Raw genomic sequence first — 25,104 nt, 5'->3', positions numbered from 1 at the left:
CCTCCGTCTTGTTCCTCCCAGGTTGCCAAGAATCTGGGGGTCAAGATGGATAATAGGCTAACCTTGAAATCCCAGATCCTGGGGGTGTCGGGCACTTGCTTCGGCATTCTTAGGATGCTGCGGAGGTTTCTTCCCCTGCTTTCCGAGGAACACAGGACATTGACAGTCCAGGCTCTGATTGGGTCCAGGTTGGATTATTCCAACATTCTTTACCTGGGCCTCCCAGAGTACTTGCTGCAGCGGCTTCAAGGGGTGCAGAATGCCGCTGCAAGGGCAATTTATGGTCTTAATAGGCGTTCCAGTGCCTCGGGCCTGTTGAAAACTTTGCACTGGCTTCCCATCCGCAAGCGGATCGCCTTTAAGGCTCTGACTCTGGCCTATAAAGCTCTTCACAAGGGGGGAGCTAAGTACCTCCAAAAGAGACTGGTCTTTTATCAACCGACCAGGTCTCTGAGGTCGGAATCCCTGTACTTGGCAGTTGTTCCACGTGTAAAGAAAGCGCGCCTTGGAGGCCGCTCTTTTGGATTGCTGGCACCACAGCTGTGGAACTCTTTGCCGCTTGCTCTGCGGGGAGCCACTAGCCTGCTGGCTTTTAGAAAAGGCCTTAAAACTTGGCTGTTTACTCAGTAGTCTGTTTACTGTGAGCTTTTGTCTGGCACTCCGTTTATTCTTTTATCTGGTGTTATGTTATTCTGTCGCAGTTTTTCCTTTCTCCAATAAAGCGCCGGGACACTCTTTTTGAGTAGCCGAGCGCTATATAAAAGAATAAATAACATAACATAACATAACATAACATATGGAAGTGTAGAATTGTTCTTTAGGAGATCCCTCCTTTCGGAAAGCCCTGATGAATGTCTGTGACCACCTTGTAGACAGTACCCTGGGCAAAAACATGCCAGCAGGCATATGGATGTAGACATCGTAACACCCGTAACATCAATGGGAAGTTTTTAACCATACCTAAGGAACCTATATATAAAGGAATCCTCTTTGATTTACCCTAAGGTAGTTTGAGAACTGGAACCCTTATATATATACAGAGTAAATACCTTATTAAGAACTCCCTCTGAGCCCGAGGTTGAGTCCACCCGGGTAGTAGCACCTGACCAAGGTGGGTTGAGGAAGCCAATGATGAGGCATGCCACGTAATGTGGGTGAGGTTTCCTCATCCAAAAAAACTCTTGACTTTGCGTTTGGTCTTAAGCTTAACACAAACAGGACACATCTTTTTTGTCCTGTTTAAGCTCTTTCTCAGCCCTGTGCTCTGTGTGTTCCTGGTAATGAAGACCATGCTTCTCAAGCTGTTCTCAATCAGACAACAGAGAGTATTCTGGCATGGAACTCTAGATTGGGAAGAGACATATAATAAGGGTGAAGGTCTGATGAAAGGGCTGGACAAGTTATGAAAAAGTATTTCTAATTCCATTTTTTTTTTTTAATTTTTGGAAGACCTTTATTGATGATGCACCATACACATAGCCAATACAAAACGCCCGAAGGCTCACAGAGGGTTCACATAACAATAAGGCAGTGCGCGAAGGATCTATTACAGAAGTAATGAGGTCTAATTTTCAAAGATAAGTTCTGAAGGGGAAACGGTGGCAGGATGTCATAAAGCAGCACAATGGTTGTGGCAGAAAAGGATCAGGAGAGATATACATACAGTGCACTAAAAGTACCAGAACCATTACTGTCCAAATTAAAGAAAAACGTTTAAACCCAGAAGAAAAAGGAAAAAGAATAGAAGGCCCATAGAACAAAAAAGAAAATAAACAAAAACCCCACCCTGCACCCCTGCAGCTGGCTATGGCCTACCCCCCCCATAGCAGTGTGCCTGTCGCCCCACTAAAAGGAGTCCCGAAATATAGAAGTAAGAAAAGGGTTTCTAACCTACAACTATAATGAATAAAGAGAGGTGGAGGAGGAGCCCGCCACCAGTCCCCCGGCGCCCTCTTCCCATAGGTCAAGTAGTTCAATAGTAGCCCAGGATATATTGTCCGGTAAAAGAACAGCATTACAAGCATACAATGTTAAAAAGCACGAAGTCAGCACATTGCGTTACCCAAAAAATCAAAATGCCCCACATCCAATTCGGTCTGCAACAAGGAAACCATCAGTCAACGATAAAAAGCGGTCATCCCTGTCCCGTCTTCACTCTCCCCCCCCCCCCGCCAACAAAAGTAACCCAGAAAGGCGCGAACAGTCATCCAAAGGGGGCACTTCGCTTCCAACACTCAACCAGATCAAAAACACTGGAGTCCAACGGTCCCACAAAGGAGTACACAACCCCGTAGTAAACTACAAGGCCGAGCAAGGGAGGAGAGTCTCGATATCCAGCTCCTTCTGGAGTGATCCCTGGGTATCAAGGGGCAAGGCGTGGGGAGAAGACTCCCGTCGTGATCGCAAACCATGGGTCGCGCTTCGGTCCGGGCAGACATCGTTCGTTGCAAAGGCAGCCTCGGAACCTGGAGTCCCAAGGCAATCACTGTTGGGCGAGGCCGCCATCTTGTAATAGTCAGACTCTGGGTGAAAAGCATCACTGTGGTCCGGCAAGTCCGCCATGTTCGAGCACCCCGGTGCAATCATTATACCGTCAACCTTGCTGATCAGGGTTTGCACAGAGTATATCATTTCGTGACGGAAGGAGACAATGGCCGCCAATAGATCACCGTAGCCTTGATTACATCCACGCTCCCGTCCACTCACATCCCTCTGCACCCCACATCCATGGCCGCTCCAAGGCCCCGACTCCCCAAGATTGTGCGCCATTACTCACTTCACGGTCCAAATGGAAGCCCTCCAGGCCAGGGGCAGGCTGCTCGCAGTACGCAGTAGGTCTACGCCTCAGATAAGAGTGGTAAACAGACCCAGGAAGCAGCTGTAGGCATTATCCCGCAAGCCAGCCGCTCTGCTTGGAGTCAGTGGAGTGGATAGTTCGGGAACCTCCCGCTAGTAGCGGGGCAGCATTGAGGCAAACCGTCGGCAATTCACGATAAGGGTTCCCGCAGGCATAAAATTGCTCCAGACACAGGCGCCAGGCACAATCAACCCTGTACCTGTATTCCGGTGGGGCGGGCGGTCCAGAAACGGCCTTGACTTCCTCAAATGGTCCGACCGGTTCAGCACAGCTGCCGACGCCGGGTGTTATTCACTCCACAGCCGGCTCCGAAATCCACTCGAGGCCCCGGTCTCAGGGCCGCCGCGGGTCTCGAACTTCATTCGAACATTTCTCCCGGTTGTAGAGGAGCGTGGGCTTCAAGATTTCCCCACGAGCCGTCGGGACATTACGGCTACCGCAATGTGCCTTCTGGGCGCAGGATCTCCGGCAGGATAGACGCGAAGAAAGAGATGGTCCGCGGAACCGAGGGACTACACGTCCGACCCGGTCGCCATCTTGGCTCCTCCCCCTCTAATTCCATTTTTCTAACCTGCATTATGCTTTTAACCAGTTGACTCGACTGATGAAGGGCCAGCTGAAGAAGTTCTCAATTGAGTAATCACATAATGTAGCCTTTCTTAGAAGAGAATCCCAACTTAGTCATCATTTTGATTCTCCCAGTCACCAAAGTTAGCATTTGCTCTTTAAAGGAACCTTCTGGACATTTTGAGGTCAGCAAGACTCTCCTCACCCCCACAAATTATATTTGCCTCTGAAGGGACTTCAGCGCATACAGACACTATAGACTGTAAACTTTAGTCTAGACAAATCTAATGCCTTTCTCAATTGTTTTGGGTTATTCCTATTCTCCATCTCAATGTACCGTAATACTGTTGAATTCTCTCTTGCAATGTATAAAGCACCATCACACCAGCTGGTCCAGGTATGCTGCATAATTGGCCTAATAAATAAAAAAGCCATGACTCTTCACACATTGCACAGTTCGGCTCATCATGATCCCAGATAAAGCAGTCTCAGTATTCATGCCTCTTCCAAGTTATTTCACATGTCCATGCTGACAGTTCCGACCCAGGAAAACATCAAATAACATTGTAATTGAATGTACTTTCCATCACGAAAATTTCAATCCATGGTCAAAAGCAGTCTCTCGTCAGAATTACAGGCTGCACTCCACAACATATAAGCCCCTGGGTAGGCTTTGTTCAGAACAAAAGCAGGATGACAAAAACACTCAAAGTTGGTTTGGGATCACATGCCGCTCTGGAGTCAGAAGGGATCTGAAAGTAGAAGCACTTTGTAGTCAACACACCAGAGGTGGCGGGTGAACGTTGAAAGTTGTGGGGCATAAAAGCAAATACATATGCCTGAGCAAACAAGTGTATCCCAAAGGGGGTTTCGGAGGGTTCATCTCAGAGTTTTTTGTATCAAAATGGGCAAAATTGTGCTTTTATCACCATAATTTATTGACCAATAGTATGTTCCTTGTCACAAAGTTGTACAGCTGAATATGTATGGGTACATCAATCACTATAAACAATCATGGGCCGCTGGAAATCGGGTAATAGATCTTTATGGCTAGCTAGGTATAGGGTCTCACCAGGAGATGGAGGTCACTCCTGTTTCTGTAAGAAACAATGCATTCTCCACTATCCAGAGAAAGCCATTGTCAATGTCCCAAATGTATGGTACTAGGATATGGTGGTGGGGCATGTTGATTAATCACCACAGTGGGACCCCTAGACAGGAGATGGCATGGAGTTCTTTGACTAAGAATATGTTTTTTTCAATAGAGATATTTCTAAGGCTTGGCTAAATCTGTTCTCAGTTTGAACTGGCTGTTTCCATTCTTGCTGTGCAAGGGAAGACCTAATAAATTAATATTCTTTTGAAGGAAGTCTTGGTCCTAAGGCTAAAGCTAATCCTAACCTTAACCCTTACTATAAACCTATTTAAAGCCTTTTCCCCTAAACCTAATTTCATCTATTACTTCTTTTTAGTTAGGCACATTACTAATTTTTAAAAATATATAAACTGCATATTGTTTCACTGTACTTTATAGTTTTTTGGGTTATTAACTAGAACACATTTATTAAATGTTTTCTTTTTTGATTCATCATCACCATTTTCTTATTATGATTTCCGTGAATTTGCATGAGGCCAAGAACGAGAAAGCAGAGCGTCTAAAGGGGAGGAAAACAGATACAGAGTAGGATCGATAGACCAACAGACAGAAGTGGGGGTAGAGTGATATGAGACTGAGTGAAATGTACAGAAAAGAGACAGTTATGAGGTAGAGGGAGAAGCTATGCCAGAGACACAGCTCGGTTAGAGAGAAATTAATATAGTGGTGAAGTAAAAAGAGATGGGGAAGAGAGGTGAGGGTAAGAGATAGGTCAAAAGGAGGAGGAGCTAGTAGATATAATCAGTTGAGCAGCGGTTAGAAAGAGGTGACAGCGGAGCCAAAGAGTTGACAGGTAAAGGCAAAGAGGCCAGAAGCAGAGATAAACAGCTGAGGGGAAGAGATGAAAAGTAGAGCAGAGGAAGAGAAGAGTAATGAGTGGTGAGATAGAAAGACAGAGTTGTGAGACAGAAGTGAAGGAGAGGTAAAAAGTAGATGTGGAGGGCAAAATCCGGAGGTAAACCTAAGGGTTAAGGGATATGTGAAAAAAACAGGCAGGGGAGGGTATACAGTAAGAGGTGGGGCGTAGAGACAAAGCTGTGATGGGAAGAGTAGGATGTGAAGAGTTGGAGTGTGTGGTAAAAAAAATGTGTTCTGGAGGATCTGAGAGATACACAGGGTAGTAGATAGAGGAAAGTGAGGTAAAGCAAGAGATAGAGTGATAGATGTGTTGTATCCACCCCAATTCTCATCCATCTCTTGCTACCATACCTGTCCCAGGCGTTTGCATGTTCCATCATCCTCTCATCATATACCAGTCCTGTCCTCTCTGGTGGGAGCGCTCGCATGACTTCAGCCATGGTTGTGTCCAGGATAACATTTAGCTCTTGGGACGTGGGAAGTGCTTCTCCTTTCTGCTCCTCTGATTCCTCCTCGGGCTGATCCACTTCACCTGCACAAAGAACATGGAGGGATTAGAAAGCACAGGAATACATGATGTCTCACTACAAACACAAATTGACCGTCTTGCCTCCCTTTCTTCCTAGATAGTGTCCTAGATCACTTCTGCCACCATTCATTTTCATGTTGCAGTATGAAGACAGCTTCTTAAACCTCCTTCAGAACTCAACAAAATCTGTGCTCGTGACTTTAGTCCTTATATCCCTCAAGCTTGTCAAGTGTACTGAATAACAACATTGACTCCATGTCCCTGTAATTAGTTATTCCTATGTTCTCGCAATGCATTAATATTTATGTTGGTGACATATTAAATGCACATATACCTTTGCTGCTTCTCTTTATTCAAATGTATTTATAAAAAAATAATATTAATCAAGGGTGGTCTTGAAGCATGGCTATTGCGCAAAGCAAGCATACATGTAATGGAATACATGGCATTCATAACATTTATCTCACATATGTTGTTTCACTAAATATCTGTACATATAGTGTACATTCTAAGCACTAGCCACTAGTAAAGGTCCTATGCTGGCGTTATACATAGTTATTGGGCAGAAACAAATTCTCTTCTAAGAGTACATTTGGATGTCTACCACTGCACAATTCTTACACTGTCATCGCTCCCACACTACTCTTTTCACTCCATTTCTAATGGTGCTGAAATCTCAATGCTCACAGTATGATCACTAACTGCCAAGCCCTCCAAGTAACACGCTTTGTACCAAAATCACATGCAGACATTCTCTTCCCACACAATTTCCCAAATTTAATCCAGCTTAGATGAAAAGTAGAGGATCTCACCGTAGTGACGCAGACTTTTCCAGTACTTGTAATGCGCTGCAATGGCCTCTGAAATGGATGCCAAGGCACTGAGTGAAGGGAAAAGGTGGAAGGTAAAGAGATTGGGAGAGAAGGGGAGCGGGGAGAAGGAGGTTTAAACAAGTGAATATGATTATTATACTTTTACTGAAGGCCTGTATTTAAGGTAGCAGAAAGAGGCAGGATTGCAATTTAGAAGTCCAGTGTTCAAGTACTACCAGCGTGTAAATCTTGTGCTCCTGAATCTCTTTATCAGGCCTTCATTCAACACAAATTTTGATTATGGGCCTGTAGTATGAGGGTTCACAACCGTACCAAACAGTGGCAGTTATAGTTATTACACAACTCAACAACCCATTGCCAAAGATTCACACTTATTACATTCCTTAATAGTTGAAAAGTTCAGAAGGATCCATAACTGTACCCCTGAAGCACAATCCTGCTCTCACAAAACAGAAACACAGTATGAAGAAGTCACTGTGACCAGTTTGGGTCGCGTTCCGGGTGAAAACAGGCCTACCTCTGATTGACCTCTCACCTTTGACATGGGATGACGGGCGAAGTGAGCCTGGGACAAGGGTCGCCCAGCAGAATCTTCAAGGCCGAGCATGACCCTTCCGCCAGTGACCGGAGGTTGTAACCGCCCTGTGGAACGCAAGTGTGAAGTTAACGTGGGGGGAGAGGTGGCAGAGGGTATGATGGGGGCACAGGAAGGCGTAGAGATAGACCTCTGAGGAGTCCTTGATTAGCAGAGGTACTTCCATAGGAAGCAAGGCAGCAGATCCGTGCTCAGGTGCAAAAAACAACTAGTGGTGAGGAGGTTAGGAGTGAGGTTAGGAAGGGTATGAGTGATAGGTAAAGAATGATACAGGCAAGAAAACAGAGAAAGTAAATGAGGAAACTTAGGGATCGAATGAGACAGAGACAAGAGAGTGCAAGGATAAGGGGTTATGTGGGGAAGAAGAGGTAATTGAAAGAAGAAGGGAACATTACAAGGGGCATAGAAAGAGGATGCTGATAGCTGGCTTTACCTCCAGAGCTAGAATGAGCTTCCCACCAGCCAGCGGCATCAGTAGGTGCGTAAGATGAGCAAAGCATGCTGGGGAGGCCAACATCTCACCCTAGGAGGATAAAGAAAACGTGAGTGCTAAATGCATTAAGCTTTCATTTCTAAAGTCACCATGGTTCAGAGCTGTTCAGAAGTACTTGTTAAAACTGTCTATAATGCGCTATGAAACACTTTACCCTTTATGACTGGGCTGAGGTCCTGCGGTTTATTTTCATCTGAATTTAGCATTTCCAACCACTTTCTCTACTAACATCCATGAGGCTGGACTACGGCACAGCTCTTCATAACCACCAGAGACAAATCGATTCAGCGGAGACACGCTATATGCGCCAGGAACAGGTTCTCTTCAAAGATCAATTCAGCATGAACAGTCCCCACCAGTATTCAGGGACTCCTTCTGACCTCCTGGAAGAGGAGCAACTGAAACAGCTACTAAAGTGCCACTAGAAGTGCCTTTGGGACCAACTAACGTCTCGGGCCTACTGCTCTTTTTCTTTGACTTTCCATCAGGATATGTCTACCACTGTTACAACTTCATCTAGAGGAAGTGTGATGCCCTTTCTGTTCCCATGGTCCTTACCAGTCTTTGTTAACACACTTCAGACCATGAGGAATGACTCCATCTCTACTGAGTAAAATGATGAAAGGAGCTCTCACCTTGGGATCGCCGATCACAGAGTCGAAACCAGCTGCAACAAGCACCAGATGAGGCTGAAACTAGATGGAGGAACCACATTAGGGATCTTGAATCAGAAGCCACTGTTGGTGTACAAGGGAGCTTTGAAAACAGGCTATAACAATGGAATACATACCCTGAGGTACACACACTATGTGGGACAGCTTAGGATTCATTTATTTCGTAATAACAAAAACACCATAAAGTTAAGCACACAGGGCAAGAGATTTATTAATAAAGAGGATACACTTTTTATTTGAAGTAATACTATCTGTTGCTATTAATGTTTTAATTTTACCCCGATCTACCACTAAAATAATTTTCCTTTTTAATTATATCATTAATATATCTGTATGCTTTTCCTAAGGATGTTTTGCTCTATTGTGTGAACTGCCTTCAACAATTTAAAGACCAATGGAGGACAGAAGCAAAACTGAATTTACATCTTTAAAAGCAGCTCAGTGCACTACATTTTATATAACTTTTTACTGGGGGCACAACTGTAATTAACATTAAAACACTTTTAAAACCACTGGCCATAGACCTCTTCAGAAAAATAAAGCTTGAAAACGCAGCGATCCGCCCATACATCATGTTACTTGTCGGAGTTTAAATGATATTTTATTTTCAACCAGTCCAGAAAATGACTACAAGGGGCCCTTGGAAAGGTCCACATTTGGTTATATTCTGTGACTTTATTGTCAAAACGTGCACACAAAAAAAAAAATGTAGAGCATCCTATTGCATGGCCTGGCAGGACTTCAGGATGCCAAGTTTAATATTGCAGGTATGTGATGTAGGGCTTTAAGGAGAGGTTCTGTGGCTTAAGGTGAGGAATAGAAGAGCAATCAGAGAGATTTCAGCATCTGCCTGCCTGCACTATGAAGAGAAAATTCATACTCGGTCTAACACATTTTCCATGATTCAGTAACACACTGAGGACGTGCACCAGCAGGGCAGTGTGCATTTGCCCCTACACATTTTTTCTATAAGGAGCATTGTCCCAGTTAGCCCCGCCATACTGTAGCACAGCCAGACTGTTTCTATCAACACCCTTTTGTAGGTGGTGCAGTGTAACGTTTCTAGATTATGGTAGTACCCAGTCCTATGGCTACTCCCTCATCACTATCCTGGATTTTTTGCCACTCAAGTGCTGCAACCTGCCTTACTGAAGGACTACTTCAGTCTTCAGCGAGTGTACTGTAAACTACCCAGCATTCACACAGGTAAGTCAAGATCAGAGTCATCATTATCTCAGTCTCCTGGGGCAACTAAAAAACATTACATCCAGTTTAGGTTTCAGCTGGGGACATTGGAACATCCATAGTCCATTTATTTTATTATTTCTACATTTTATTTAGCAATTGTCTGCCTAATGCACCCAGAGGCACAAGTGAGCATTAGATAAAACATTTAAAAAATCCACTTAAAAATAAGAACTGGTTATTCGTGGAATTACTCCTAGAAGTTTAGGTAACTAGGAAAATAACGTTGGAAAAGCAGAGTATCGGAGGATGGCAGTTGAGTAAATGTTCCATTCAGATACTGCTGCGGATTCATGTGCCAAGGACTGGACTGCCTCCCTCAGAGCGATGCCTACGTCCGAGCCCAATTACACGAGGACATAGACAGATCAGAAATCACTTGAGTGTTGAGTGGCTTACACCCTCATTGGAGGGTAAAGTAGCTTTTCCCTCGTGAAGGAATTACCAGAAGGGGAGGGACTGCGAAGGCAAACTGTTGGATAGGACTTGAGTAGTAATCAAGATTGTGGACAAAGCCACGATTCCGGTACTATGTCCTTCACATAGTACTATCTAAATTAATCGGACCTCCAGAGTGGACACTGAAGTGGGGCAAGGTTCTCTGAGGAAATCTTTTTGAGCGATTGCTGATACGGTTTTTTATTCTTGTCCGCTAAAATTACGAGATGGGAGTGCAATTCTATTTAGTGCTTATGACTATTGATGAGGTTATTCTGGAATAGAAGGAAAATAAATTTACCAGTAATCCTAGCTCACTTCCAGAGGAATCCTCATCATAGTCATAAGAAGGTCACAAGCAATTCTTCAAAGCAATAAGCACTGAAATTCACCAGTTATAGTTATTAAAAGTAACTATAACTTGCGCCCCACCATGCACAGTGTTGTCATCAAAGAACTCATTTCAGATGTCATCAGCGATGTTATGAATGAGGTCACAGAACATTTAGTGAGTGCTGTAATGGGAGGTCATAACTAGGGCATGGTGAGGGCACGAGTTAGTTACTTAAAATAATTAGAACTAGTGAATTTCAGTGGGTTTTGTTTGTTTAAAATGTTACGTTTAAACTAACATTTCCAACAAACTATGAAGTCACTTTATACCTTGGCGTTTTGACTGAAGTTCCGAGATTTTGTTTTTAAAATGCAAATTAAGTTATTAATACTATACTTAACATCACTTAAACCTTCGTTTTTTTCATTGAATTTCAAAGGTTTTTAATGTTAAGTGACATTTCATTACCATATGTAACTATGCCAAACCCACCGTATATTGCAGACATAGGACTGGCTGCAGCCCTGCACCCAAACTCCGCAGGCGGCCACCTCCCATTGTGCATGGCCTATGGCGATGCACAGCGTAGGTTAGCAGCAGAGCCACCAAATTTAAAAATCAGTCCCACTGGAACACAGGGGCTGCGCTGGCTCCAGAGAGAGTCTCCTGAGATAGGAAGACCACTTAAAATAAAAAAAAAGTGTGAGTGTCTGTGGTGGGTGGCCTGTACGCAGCCCACCAACCACAGACACTCACGCCACACTCCCCTTTTTTTATTTTAAAGTCCTCCGATCCCAGGAGACTCTCTCAGGAGCCAGTGTGGCCCTTGCGCTCCAGAAAAACAGTTTTTTTTTCATTTACTGGTTGTCGTGCCACTTCTGGAACATCCCCACAAGGTCCAGGGGGTCAGAGTACAATACCCTGTCCATTATACCTTCCTTTATTAAATGGGACTTCAAGACACAGGGAACAAGTCCCCTTGTTCTGAAATGGAGGACAATCAGAGTGTGAGTTCCCGATGGAGACCACCAATGGGAAAAAAGGCCCCCTCGGGCAATCAGATCTCATTATTCTTTAAAGATGCGTGCTCGCGAGATTGCCACAAAAGTTCTGCAGAAACAAATAATGCAAAAATTGCGTACGTAAATTTCTCAAAAACTACTAAACTGGTGTATACCACACTTTCTGGATGTAGATATAGCTTTCTGCCAAATTTGGTGCAATTCCATTCAGTCGTTTGGGCTGTAGCGTTGTTCAAAAATCTCCATGGAAATTGGTTGTTAATTTACCTTCCTCTCCACCATTTGTGCCCTGTCACATATCGATAGGAGAGCAACTTCTTGCCAGCCACATATATCTTCTTACTCTCCTTACCTGGAGGAGGAGCATCACCGGTGGCTTGGTCAAAGGAGTGCTTGTGGGAAGTGTGAACCAGGATATTTGGCAGGACCTGGCACATTGGGTCACTGACATGGGCTTGAACTTTTTTCTACCTTATGAGTGACTACCCTGGCCATGACAAGTTCTCTGTTATCAGGAGCAGACGTTAACATACCCTTTAGCATATGGAAGAAATGTGCAGAAAATCCCCCTTCTTTTCAATGAAGTGCATATCCAGCTTATGGTATGGCACCCCTCTCTGTATGACCTCAGGGTATGCTGCAGTACCATCAGAGAGAGAGACCGGACCATATAGTAGTCTAGGTGAGGGTCGTATGGGGGAAGTCACATTATAATCATCATCCGAGGAGTAGCTAGTGAGACACTTTCTTAATGGCTGATCATATGGATCAAAGGCAGCATAAAGACCGCCTTGTGGTCAACCTTGGAAGGGGGGCCCTCTGGGGGAGGCAGCATAGGTGTTGTGCATGGCCGTAGAGGTGGAGGGGGAAGTCAGGTGGTGGGGGAGAAGCGTTTGGGAGAGATAAAGGACTGTCAGCTGTGTCCCTCAGTCTCTTGGGTGAAGATTGTGTGGAAAGAAGGAGTTGCAGCAGGCAAGACTCACCTTTTAAGGCATAGGCTCTGAAGGTGGCAGAGCTGGCACAGATGGTTTGGCAGAGATGTTGCTCATGACAGGGAGTATGAAGAGGCCCTGTTGTGTAATGTCCAACTCATGCTGTAGTCTTTCTAATATTGGAGACTCAGCATCCTCCTCAATGGGTGTCTGTTCCTCCTTTGCCTGGAGAGCTCCAGATGGTTTTGGGGCTGACGAAGGATCCGTGCCGATGAAGGCTTGGGACCCAATAACGATTTTGGTACCAAAAAAGGCATGGGCACTGATGGGGTTTTTGGGGCAGAAGAAAGATTCAACATTTAAGCTGGGTTGCGGATGGATGCCAATGAAGGTGTCAGAGTCGACTTAGGAGGTTGATGCCCTTGACTGGGGGCCTTTTGTTGGTGCAAACCAGATCCCAAAAGCGACGTGGACTCATGTCTGGTTTTGCCTTGACTGTTGTGTTTAGGGTTGTAACCAGACTTCCTCTGGAACGGTGCTCTGCCTCGGCGACTGACTTATGTGTCTTGAGTTTTTTGTAAGTCACTGGCATACTGATGACTCTAGGTATGGTCTTTGCCTGGGCCCAGTCTTCGGTGCTGGCTCGATATCCGTTTGCTGTTCAACGACTGAGGCTCTGGACAGGGTGACAACTGCGCCAGTGGGAGCCCTGACTGGCCATCTTCCTTCTGCTGACAATTGATTTCATTTCATTTCATAGCCAGAATAGTGAACAATGTCAAAAACACACCCCAGTCCGAGATCTGGGCCTAAATCCAATGTGTTTTGCTCACCACGCCATTCTAGTTTGGACCCAGTCATATGCATATCAGTTTTCACTCTGCTCCCCATGAGAACAGTCTAGCCCGAACTGCCAGGCCAGGCCCTCCATAGACTGGAAACATGCATTCTAGGACTGTTTTCAGGGTATCATCCCTCATAAGCCAGGCTAGCCTGAATCCAGTAGAATAACAAGCACAGGACCCATGTATGGGCATACCTGTCCCACTCAGGGGGCCAAATGTAAAAAAATTAATTGATGGACGGAATGCTGAACAATGTCAAACACTTCTGTAGTTGGGCACCTAGGTGATCTGCCTCCCAAAATATGTCTGGGGTACCGGAAAGTTCTTGGCGCCAAAAGGTGCTGTGTGCCCAGTGGTATTCTCTCTGGTTCGGTAGTGTCTTCCTGGAAAAGTGGTGCCTCTGCTACATCTACTTCAAATTTTCGGACTTGTCTTGTCAGTGTGATCTCCAGAAAAGACAACCAGAACTGTGTGTAAGTGAACCTCATTGCCAAAACTATTACTAAACTACCAACTATTACGAACTATGCTGCTCTCCTGACCAGTGGACTGATATGCATCGATCACATTACACTAGCTAAAATGACGATGCTTCATTATCTCTCACTAAGGCTCTTCATAGTCAAGCACCATCCCATCTTACCAAAGTGATGCTGCTGAACCAACTGAGCAGAAGCATTAGACCAGCTACTTAAAAACCATGCTGTCGTTCACTCGGCATGATACAAATGCTTCCAAGGTACATTACTCCATTCTCAAGGCTTTTCCCTTTAGAACTTGCTTCTTCTATACCTCTGCTTCGATGACATTATCAATTTCAGAAAATTCTTTATGACTCGTCTCTTCCAGGAGGACATTTGCCAGCCTGCCTCAAATACTCTGACTCCGTTTCCTTTGTCTCTATGACCCTTCTGTGTAAATGCTGTTTACCCTCACCCTACCGTAATATCATCAACCTAAGGGTGATTGGAAGAAAAAAAATTGCCCTAGCATGGGTGTATAGGAGTATATATACACACACATATATACACACACACACATAATATATATTTATATATGGAAAATGTTACTAACCCTATAAGCATCTGTTCGAGGCGTAGCATGCTGTGCAGTAGAATCGCATGCTGTGCATACTCCTGCCACCTAGTGTTGGGATCGGAAGTGTACAACTATGTTGTGTTCGAAGAAGTCTGTTCACGTCACAAGGTATAGTGACTCCACCCGTCTCTGGTAAAGCACATGGGCATGAGCTCTATTAGATTTCCACATGGAGAGCAAAGATGTAGCTGAAGCATAGCGAATACAAAGAAAGATGGCCATGTAAAGTAATGGTGAAAGAAGAGAATACTTTATGCAACAACCATATGTGAGCGGGAAGGAGGGTTGGCGCATGTGAATCTACAGCACTACATGTCACAAACAGATTTGTACAAAGTAAGTAATATTTTCCGTTCGCGTCATGTGTGACTGTACATACGAGCTGTGCACAGACTGTAAAACCGTCCTCCCAAACTGGTGGCTTAACCTGAGGATGTTGCAGAATACTGAAAAAGTGTACATAACACAGCCTGGCTAACATTAACTTGTTGGCAGGCCAAGACAGCCACACAATAATGTTTTGTGAATGTGTGAAGGTGGACCATGTATATGCTTTATAAATGTCAACTAGAGGTATGTCATCAAGAAAGCCCTGAAAGCTCCTTTCTTGCAAATGAAGTGTGGCTTAACATGCCTGTATGCACTTAACAAGCCAGCATGCACCACTGCTTTAGAAAAAGCATGTCCCTTGTGTGGTTTGGAAAAAGACACAAACAGCAGCTGTGACGTAAGAAAGGGTTTTGTCCTATCAATGCTGCACATGAGCTCTCTTTTGACATTCAAAGTATGAAGAGCATGTTACCCTACAGACTCTGAATGTGGGAAGAATACCAGGAGATCTATAGTGTGGTTGAGATGAAAACTGGAGACTAAGTTGGGTAGCAATTTAGGATTAGCTCTGAGAACCCCTTTATCTTGATACACCTAGAAGAAATGTTCTTCCAAGATGAGAGCATGTATTTCAATGACAAACCTGAGTGAAGTAATTGCCACACGGAAGAACACCTTCCAAGAAAGAAATTGCAGTGGGAAAGAGTGAAGTGGTTTGAAAGAATGACACATTACTCTAGTGAGTACTATGTTAAGGTTCCACATCAGAAAGGGGGGCACCCATGGTGGAATAACCTGTTCGAGTCCTTCCATGAAAGCATTGAAAACTGTATTCTGAAAAGTGAAGTGTGCTGTCTATTTTGAAGGAAAGCCGCTACCATGGTTAAACTAAGTCTGATAGACATATAGGAGAGGAGAGACTTGTGTAAAAGAAGGTGGTAACAGACGATGTCTTGTACAGCAGCTGTGAGACGCCAACATAATAAATAAACCTTTTCCACTTGGACGCACAGCAGGCCCTCGTTGTGGGCCTGTGTGCTTCTTTAAGAATGATACCAATGGCGATCATTACTTAGAAAGGCATACTTCACAAAGTACACTTAATTTATACAATGTTGGCGTGAAGTTGCCACAAGGAGAACAACAGTCGACGTTTCGACCCTCTTATCAGTGCAGGGAATGTTTGTATCCTTGCGGCGGGGTCTTCATCAGGACCAAGGGTGAGGGGGCAGGTAACCTGAGATTGAGTAAACGTTAAACCTGGATAGGTGAAGATCGATAGCGGATATCCTAGGAGGAGTGTCTGCAATATAGTGAATATGTGTTACCAACTGGTCACGGGTGCAGTAGCGTCACAGAAGTTTCAGAGAGGAGCAAAAACTTACCACTGGGTAAGTTTCCTGACTGTAGTCAATTATTCGTGGTGGTAACAATGGCCGGATGGCACCACTGGGTAAGTTTCCTGACTGTAGTCAATTATTCGTGATGGTAACAATGGCCGGATGGCACCGATCCATAGGAAGAACACTCATACGGTGCTGGGCAAAATTGGAAGCTGCGTTGGGAGGGATGGACGTGGATCCGCTGTTCGTCTGAAAAGCCGAATGAATCGGAGAGCTCCGTGAATGGGCGACGACGCAAGCTCTAGTTCCTAGTTGGTGACTACAGTCAGGAAACTTACCCAGTGGTAAGTTTTTGCTCCTCTCTGAAACTTCTGTGACGCTACTGCACCCGTGACCAGTTGGTAACACATATTCACTATATTGCAGACACTCCTCCTAGGATATCCGCTATCGAACTTCACCTATCCAGGTTTAACGTTTACTCAATCTCAGGTTACCTGCCCCCTACCCCTTGGTCCTGATGAAGACCCCGCCGCAAGGATACAAACATTCCCTGCACTGATAAGAGGGTCGAAACGTCGACTGTTGTTCTCCGTGTGGCAACTTCACGCCAACATTGTATAAATTAAGTGTACTTTGTGAAGTATGCCTTTCTAAGTAATGATCGCCATTGGTATTATTGTGGCCATGTTGGCTTTGCAACTTACAGCCGATTTTGCTCTAAATGTTTGATTTTACTGTCACACATTCCTATCACTCCCTTATCCTCACCTTGATCACTTCCTCCCTTCCTTCCTGGGGCACTGTATGACCTTGAATACAGTTGACTGTTTGCTACATGTATTTGATACATTCGATCCCTCAGTGAATAAAACTCTGTGGATCTAATTGTTGTTTCTTGATAAACTCTTTGAATTGTGAAAATTGTCTCTTGTTCACACTGGGACCCCTTCCTCCCAGTACTTACTGAACCCAGGTCCCAGTGACTATGTTTGGGTAACCCACTTATATATAAACTTCTTTCAGAATGGTCATACACTCTGCAGGGAGATTAATGGAGCTGAATTCTACGACTTAAGGAGCCACATCGAATCAATGAGCTGCTGTGGTTTGAGATGCGTCAGAGTGCCTTGCTTTTGAGAAAGAAGGTTCGGCTTCTTGGGGCGCTTCTTGTGAGGGACTAGGGGGGGGGTTTGAGCAGAGTGGTGAACCAGGGTTGCTGTATCTAGGTTTGAACTACTAGAATGAGAGTGAGAGATGTCTTACTCAACTTCCAAGCCACGAATGGGTGGAGTGGGAGAGGCAGAAAAAGTAAACAAATATCCACGATCAATTCATTCATAGTGCATTACCCATGGACTGTGGTAGTCTGGAGGCGAAGATTGGGCTTCTTGCATTTTTGGCAGTGGCGAACAGTGCTATCTGCAGGAATCCTTAACGATGGAAGCTGTGGAGGAGGACATGGCTGTGGAGTTTGCATTTGTGGACTTTCTGATGTTTTTGCATTTGTCACCCCGAGTGGGATGGGTATGCTCAGACGTGAGTCCCATGCTCTCCACACCACTGAAGTCAAGCTATCCTGGCTGAAGACGGCTGATAGCCAGAAACCGGTCCTAGGATGCTTGATTCCGGTCCAGGAAAGACATGGCTTGGCAGTTCGGGCTGGACTGTTCCCATGAGGCACAGGGTCAAGACGGATTTGCATATGGCCATGTCTGAACTGGGGTGGTGTGGAGTGCAAAAAAACGATGGATTTAGGCCCAGATCTCTGTACTGGGGTGAATGTATGACATTGTTCTGCATTCTGTCCATCAATTGTTGTTTTTGCATTTGTCACCCCGAGTGGGATGGGTATTCTCAGACGTGAGTCCCATGCTCTGCACACCACTGAAGTCAAGCTATCCTGGCTGAAGACGGCTGATAGCCAGAAACCGGTCCTAGGATGCTTGATTCCTGTCCAGGAAAGACATGGCTTGGCAGTTCGGGCTGGGCTGTTCCCATGAGGCACAGGGTCAAGACTGATTTGCATATGGCGATGTCTGAACTGGGGTGGTGTGGAGTGCAAAAAAACGATGGATTTAGGCCCAGATCTCTGTACTGGGGTGAATGTATGACATTGTTCTGCATTCTGTCCATCAATTGTTGTTTTTGGACTTGCTGATGCATCCTGCTGAGCAGGTCTGCCAAGCTGTTGGGGTAAGCTTTCCCTACACTGGAGTCAAGAATGGCCCCAAGGAAGGGTTGTAAGTGCCCTCAAAGATTTGGCTGTGTCGGTCTTGATTTTTTCTACCATCTCACTGATTTGGGATTCGCAGAGATGCTCCCCATCGAACAGCAGCTTTAGGGGGTGTTGTCGGACTTCTGGCTTAAAGTTGGAAACACGCAGTCATGTGTGGTGGCGTAGAAGGAAGTCCTAGTATTTGTGCTGTGAGCAGCAGTGTCCGCAACATCTAGAGCACAGTAGATGTTGGTGCTGGAAATTATCTTCCTTATGCAACTAACTCCTGCCCCCCTTTCTGAAATTGCTCTGGGAGATGTTGGATGAGGTCCTCTATCTGATCCCAATTAGCCCAGTCGGGGGTAATCCCCTGAAAATTAGCATGTTTCATAGACGTGTGGGCTACTAGGGAATTGGGTGGATAACTGATTTGTAGGGAGAAGCCTTGAATTTTTTGTCCACTCAAGATGTGGCTACCCTTGCCTTCCCAGGCACCTTAAACATGTCTCCAGCTGGTTTATTCATACGCGTTAGCATGGGAAGGTACGGGTGGGACCGCTGTGTATAGGAGAGGGTCTCCATGAGGAAGTCTTCTTCCTCGTGTTGGACGCAAAGTTTCACCTAGAGAAAGGTGGTAGATCTGTGTAGGACCTTGTGGAACGAGGTGATATTGTCGGGGGTGAGGACCTAGCTGGATATATGTCAGGGTCAGCTGCGGACTCCATGTCATGATCATTTCAGGGGTCAGGGCCCTGAGGATTGTAGGGTGGGTCATAAAAAGAGCTGAGGCTGTCCTCTCCACCCTATTGTGAAGAACTCCGAGGTGAGTGTGACCAAGATTCCACCGGTAGTAGCAGCGATGTAGGAACAAGAGGGCAAGGAGGAGGAGAATAGAGAGAAATACGGGAAGGACTAGGAAGCAGTGGAGAGGACTAGGAAGCAGTAGAGAGGTGCCTCTGTCAAGGCACCAAGATTTCTTCTGGTTTGAGTTTGAGGAGGCTTGATGCCCTCCTCAAAAGTCCATTTCCTGTTATGAGGAATGGAGTCTTTGGACTGCTGCTAATGATTGGACGAATGGCAGGCTAAATAGGGGTCGATTTCTGCAGGGCGTCGAGGTGTTCTTGAAGCACCTGGAGGATCCGTTGGGTGACATCCTGAGATGCCGCAGAAGATGCAGTTTTAGAAGGAGGCCTGGATGGCACAGAGGAGGGTCGAAGTCCTGAAGGTGGTTAAGTAGGTCTTGGCTCGATCGATCTCAGCCCAGAGTGCTTCGGCTCTGGTTGCCTGGGTTCCAAAATCTTCAGTGTTGAGTATCTCAGGTCCAACTTGACAGTCTTCAGACTCACCACAGAGGCGGCGGTCGATGTCTACCGAAAAGGCTTTGAGGAGAACATTGCCGCTAATTGGAACAAGGTTGTAGGGTCCAGCTTGGAAATTCAGTGCAGACCATTCCTGTGAGGCAGTGGCAGACTAGAGGCCTCTGATGAAGGGTGGGAGTTTCATACAGGTACTCCGATATAGGCTCAGGTAGTGATTAAAACATTCACCTACATTTCCCCTGTCATTACACTACATAACGGTTCTAGGCACTGACCTTTTACCTAGTTACGGTAATGACTAAATAACATGGGGTTTTCTCCGAAAACTAGCCTCATTCATTATGCATGAGGATTCTTGAAATCTCAGAAGGACTACCATCACCTGCATAATAACTATGTATAAGGGTCATTCCTTCCGCCATCCTAGTCCGACATGCAACAAGTACCCAGCTTCCTACATTAAGGTAGGACATAACTTGTATCCCCAACCTCCGAAGGTATACCACGACCACCGTCATCACCAGTGGAGCACTGGTGAGGTTGAACGTAAGCGCTGCAAACTGAAATTGCTCCTTGCTGACTTTGAACTGCAGGAAACCTCTATGGGACTGCATGAGGGGTAAACAAAACACACATGCTGCAGATAGGACACCATCCAGTCCTCCATGCCCACAGCAGTCAAGATTTGGTCTAGCATGAGGATTTTGAACTTGTCCTTCAGCATGAAGGCCTTCAGAGATCGAAGGTCTAATATTGGCCTGAGGCCTCTGTTCTTTTTCAGCATAAGAAAATAATGAGGTAACAATCCTTTCTGAATACAGATAGCACTTAAGGAGAGCCCCTCTTGTATTACAACGGAGAGATGTTCCTCTGAAAGTCAGTATGATGCAGAGCAAAAACTTGGTGGTACTAAAAAGGAGGTGTAGATCATAGCCATGCTGAATGATTTGTATGACGCATTAGTTGGACGCTATGTATAACCACCCTGGGAAGAAATACTACATAATGACCCCCACTGGGATGGGTTTGCATCACTGGGAGCAATCTAAAGCAGCTTAGTGTCTGTTGCCACAGTGTAAAAGACTGGGAGGACTGGCGCCCCTACTGGCCTGTGCGTTGACTGCCAGAACCACCTCCCTGGCCATAAACGGAAAGGGGTGACTACTGCAGCTCTTAGGTTGACTGTCACTGTCTATACGCAGGCACCCAGGAGTAGCATCTGAATGCTCTGAACTGATGTAGGAACTGCTTGGCAGGGGTCAAGAGGCACAGGGAGACACAGAGAGAGGGAGCCCTTATAACACTCCTGGGCAAAATCAGCTTCTCACCAAAAAGACATGAGCCATCAACGGGTATACCTATGAGAGAGGCCCGTCCACTGGTCTGTGAGCATGGACACCTGCCTATTAACTCATGGGCAAGAATAGGGCTTTGACCAGGTGTCCAACAAAGTATCAGTGAGGGCCTCATTTGAGGGAAGGAAAGTTCAGTTGTGGCTGGGACAGGCTGCTATATATTCATAAGGATCTTATTCTTGGTGCAACTGAATGCAGCTGCAATTCCAGGACCTCTGCTACCCAAGGACTACTACTGCAAATGATGCGCTCTCTTCTGTTGGTGGTTCAAGTGGTAAGCCCAACCCTCTAATCGGAAAGCATTAAGTCCTCTGGAATTTTGTAAATCCATGTAAACATTGTCGTCATTATTCTCAGAGGGGAGATCACCATCCCCTCCCCACCAACGCCATCATCTTCCCTGTGGTGTAGTACCTTGTTCACATTCAGGGCCAAATAGATAATGGAGCCTCAGCTGATGCATTCGCCCACCTAGAGACTATGGCACAGAGTAAGGCTTTATGTTGACCGGTTGTGCTTTAGCTATTTTGTAGTGTGACGTCGGTCGAGATCAGGTTGCAGTTGGTTCGGGATCAGACATCAGAATCTGCACCAGGTCCTCTTACATTATCGGTGGCCTTGGAAGAAACATCTATGAGAAACGACCCAGCACAGGTCTGGGAGTCGGAGTAGACATATGTACGGCAGTTTGTAAGGAAACCTGAACTGGTTTCAAGGGGTCAGATGGCACTGGAGCTGGGGCTCCAGAGGTATGCAGAAAATTTGCACCATTGCCTCTCTGAAGACCTCGATCTGCTGTGGCATTGCAGATGGCCTGGGAAACTCGGGGCGCACCGCGATTAGTTGCGGAATTTGCTCCGCAACCAGGGTTCTGGAGGCAGACTGACTGCCATCCAATGACAACTTGCCTTCTCCATGGTGGTATGGGGTCAAGTCCAGATTTGCTTTTCTGTGTCTAGACTTCTAATAGGACTTACAGGTGGACTTCGCCTGCGAGGTAAACTTCTTGTGGAAATGGTATGAGGAGAGGGACTAAGTCCATGCCCTGGAAAATCTACTAAGCAGGGCTGTGACTACTTATGTTTGGCAACGCACACCTTCGCTTCTCATTTCCAGATCACTTTCAGATGCATGAGGACATACTTTTCGTTCGACTTTTTGGGTTCCACCCAACTTACATAGACACACATTGTGCAGATCTGTGACTGACATTTTGTTTTGTACAGTCACAGCATGGTCTTAAACCTATAGTTTTAGGAGGCAATATAATTTCCTAGCACAGTGAATTTTGTTCCAGTTGTCGGTTGGCTGACTAATTGGGAAGCAGAGGCCCAGAACTGCATTGTAAGGCGTGGAAAGAAAGTTGCTTACATCAGCGCACAGGGATAACACTTGCATGCTGGCACTTTCTGGGCCGTTCAAAGCTGGCATCAAGCCACACAGAGCCACAGAGTGGCACGTGGGAGCATTGCTGGAAAATGTTTCCAGGTCCAGTCTGGCGCCTGGAGAGCAAAGCTTCTGATCCGCATTAGAAGGCATGGAAAGAAGCTACCCGATGTCAGCACACAGGGATAGCACTTACATGCTGCTCCACTCTGTCACTTTCGAAGTGCACAGAACAAGTGGCGAGCTGCACAGCACCACCTAATGGCATGTGGGGCATTGCTGGAAACAGTTTTCAGATCTAGTCTGGCACTTGGGGAGCATTCACAAATGAGCAACTTGCAGTTAGAAGTATCCATCAGAATGACTACGCAGAAACTGGTGTTGTTTCGAAGTAAGGACATTTTCACATACAATTGCACCTCCTTCCTGACCAATGCCAAACACAGGGAGAGAAAAAAAGACAACTGAATAACAAACCATTAACTGAGCATCATAAGGGAACATGTAGGGCAATGCATCAAAAAACCGAATATACCCTCCTGAGCAACCAAAACCTATCTACAAGTTATAAAAAGCCACCTCAGGAATCCAGCTTACCTCAAGGGCAATGGGCAGGAGGAGGTGAAGGAAAGCAGCAATGTAATCTGCATCACCCATACCAGTCTGAGAAGGAAAGAAGGAAGAGGGTGAAACATAATAGAGACATTCAACATCAGACAAGAGACTACGATATGTGAATGAGTATTTAGAGTCTAAGAATCAAGCAGAATGCTTGGCTCAGCTCAGCCTTTATGTCTTTCCCTACTGCCCGAAGGGCCCATTATGTAAACTGCCTGAAGGACCCAATATGTAATAATTTGTATCTCCATTGTCTCCTACAACTCTGAAAGGACCAACACAATCAAAGGGTTACCTTTTGTTTAAATCCCAACTGGTGCAGGACCAAAAAGTAGGAAGTCTGCTCTGCGCAGCTGGAGGGAGCCAGGGAATAGCCACCTACCTGTAATTAGTGCTGATATATCTTTCAAGCATTCATGTGATTTTGAACTACTTCCTGTTATAGGCTGGGAATTACTGATACATTGTATCCGTCAATGTAAAAGACGGACATTTACCACATTAGTGTGTAAAGTTTATCCATTTCATTGTGTGTATAATTCATCTACTGAGAAGGAAAAGCTCATACCCATCACTACACCGAGGCCATTTTCAGATGTTTCACACATATGTAAAGTGTCAAATAGATGAACCTCACTGGTAAGGATGGAGGGTTGCCTTTGAGTCTATAAAAGATACAGACACTGCAAAACTGTCCTTAAAGGTAACAACTTGGTTCTTTAATACGAGTTGCCATGAGTTGAGGGAGCGACTTAATTTACAAAAAAATATATCAATGGTTCATTGATGTGGATTCCCCAAGTTGTTCTTTATTGACATTATTGCAACAGAGATAGTGACCACCAGTAGTACATCTTCACTGTTCATTAATCAGTACACATGTCAAACAGCCGACGCGTTTCGTCCAGATATGGACATCATCAGGGCTCTTATTTAAGACCACTATCGAACAAACGAGATTCTGATTCATCAATTGTGAAACCATATAATTCGGCAGCAGTGTTCACATATAGAAATAAGTCTGAGTAATGCTCTGTTAGTTTTCTTGCCTCAACTTCCCCTCTTGAGAATTATCCCTTCTATTTACACCCACATAATAAAATTGTATTCTTTTCAATAGACTGGAGTGGGGCAAATTGCTTTAGATTGGAATGGGGCATATTGTTTTTGACTGGAGTGATGCAGACATGAGAGAAGCAGACTAGAATGGCGCAGACTGGAGCGGGGGTAGACTGGAGTGGGGGAAGATTTATTTTAGATTGAAGTGGGGCATATTGTTTTAGATTGGAGTGGGGCAGATGGCTTTAAATATAAATGGGGAAGATTGGAGTGGGGCAGATGTTTTTGGAGTGGGGAAGACTAAGTTGGCAGGGTATGCCCAGACGTGGATCCCTTGCTCACTTTGCCACTGGATTCAAGCTAGCCTGGCTGATGAAGGGTGTTACCCAGAAACCATTCCCAGGATGCTTGTTTCCGGTTCGGGGAAGACCTGGCATGACAGTTCGGGCTGGACTGTTCCCATGAGGCAGAGGGTCAAGACTGATTTGCACATGGCTGGGTCTGAACTGAGGTGGCGAAGTGAGCTAAAGAATGATGATGGATTTAACACAGATCTGTGACTGGGGGTGAGTGTCTGAAAAGTTTCAGTGCTCCATCCATCATCTCCTTGTGTGTGCGAAGATTGGAGTAGGGCAGATGTTTTTGGAGTGGGAACGACTATTTGGGATTGGATTGAGGCAGATTGGAGTAGGGCAGAGGGACAGATTTGATTGGGGTGGATTGTTCTGAATTAGAGTGGGTAGATTGTTTTAGAATGGGCCTGATTTTCTGGGAGTGGAGTAGATTGTTTGGGATTGGATTGGGGCAGATTGGAGTGGGGCCGAGTGGCAGATTGGAGTGGGGCAGATTGTCTTGTATAAGAGTGGGCGGGTTAAAGTGGGCAGATTGTTTTGGATTGGAGCAGGGCAGATTACAGTGGGGAGGTTTGTTTAGGATTATAGTGGGTTGGATTGGAATGAGGCAGACTAGACTGGGCAGATTGTTTTGGATTGGAGTGAGG

The 25,104-nt window shown here is 45.4% G+C and overlaps 1 protein-coding gene across 2 annotated transcripts in view; it reads right to left on the bottom strand.

The window, feature by feature from the left end:
- Positions 1 to 25,104, bottom strand: part of HDAC6 (histone deacetylase 6) — a 167,787-nt gene that overhangs the window by 81,540 nt on the left and 61,143 nt on the right. For both annotated transcript variants that reach the window (XM_086940369.1, XM_086940370.1), the window contains 6 exons: positions 23,025 to 23,090; positions 8,524 to 8,583; positions 7,829 to 7,918; positions 7,336 to 7,442; positions 6,780 to 6,847; positions 5,790 to 5,970 (listed from right to left, as the gene is read on the bottom strand). In XM_086940369.1, coding sequence (XP_086796495.1) covers positions 5,790 to 5,970; positions 6,780 to 6,847; positions 7,336 to 7,442; positions 7,829 to 7,918; positions 8,524 to 8,583; positions 23,025 to 23,090 — 572 coding nt within the window. The remainder of the gene's footprint in view (positions 1 to 5,789; positions 5,971 to 6,779; positions 6,848 to 7,335; positions 7,443 to 7,828; positions 7,919 to 8,523; positions 8,584 to 23,024; positions 23,091 to 25,104) is intronic.

This window comes from Lissotriton vulgaris, chromosome 10, assembly GCF_964263255.1.
Source record: "Lissotriton vulgaris chromosome 10, aLisVul1.2, whole genome shotgun sequence".
NCBI lineage: Eukaryota > Metazoa > Chordata > Amphibia > Caudata > Salamandridae > Lissotriton > Lissotriton vulgaris.
Note: the sequence above shows the minus strand (reverse complement) of the source record. Positions and strands in the feature narration are given on the sequence as shown.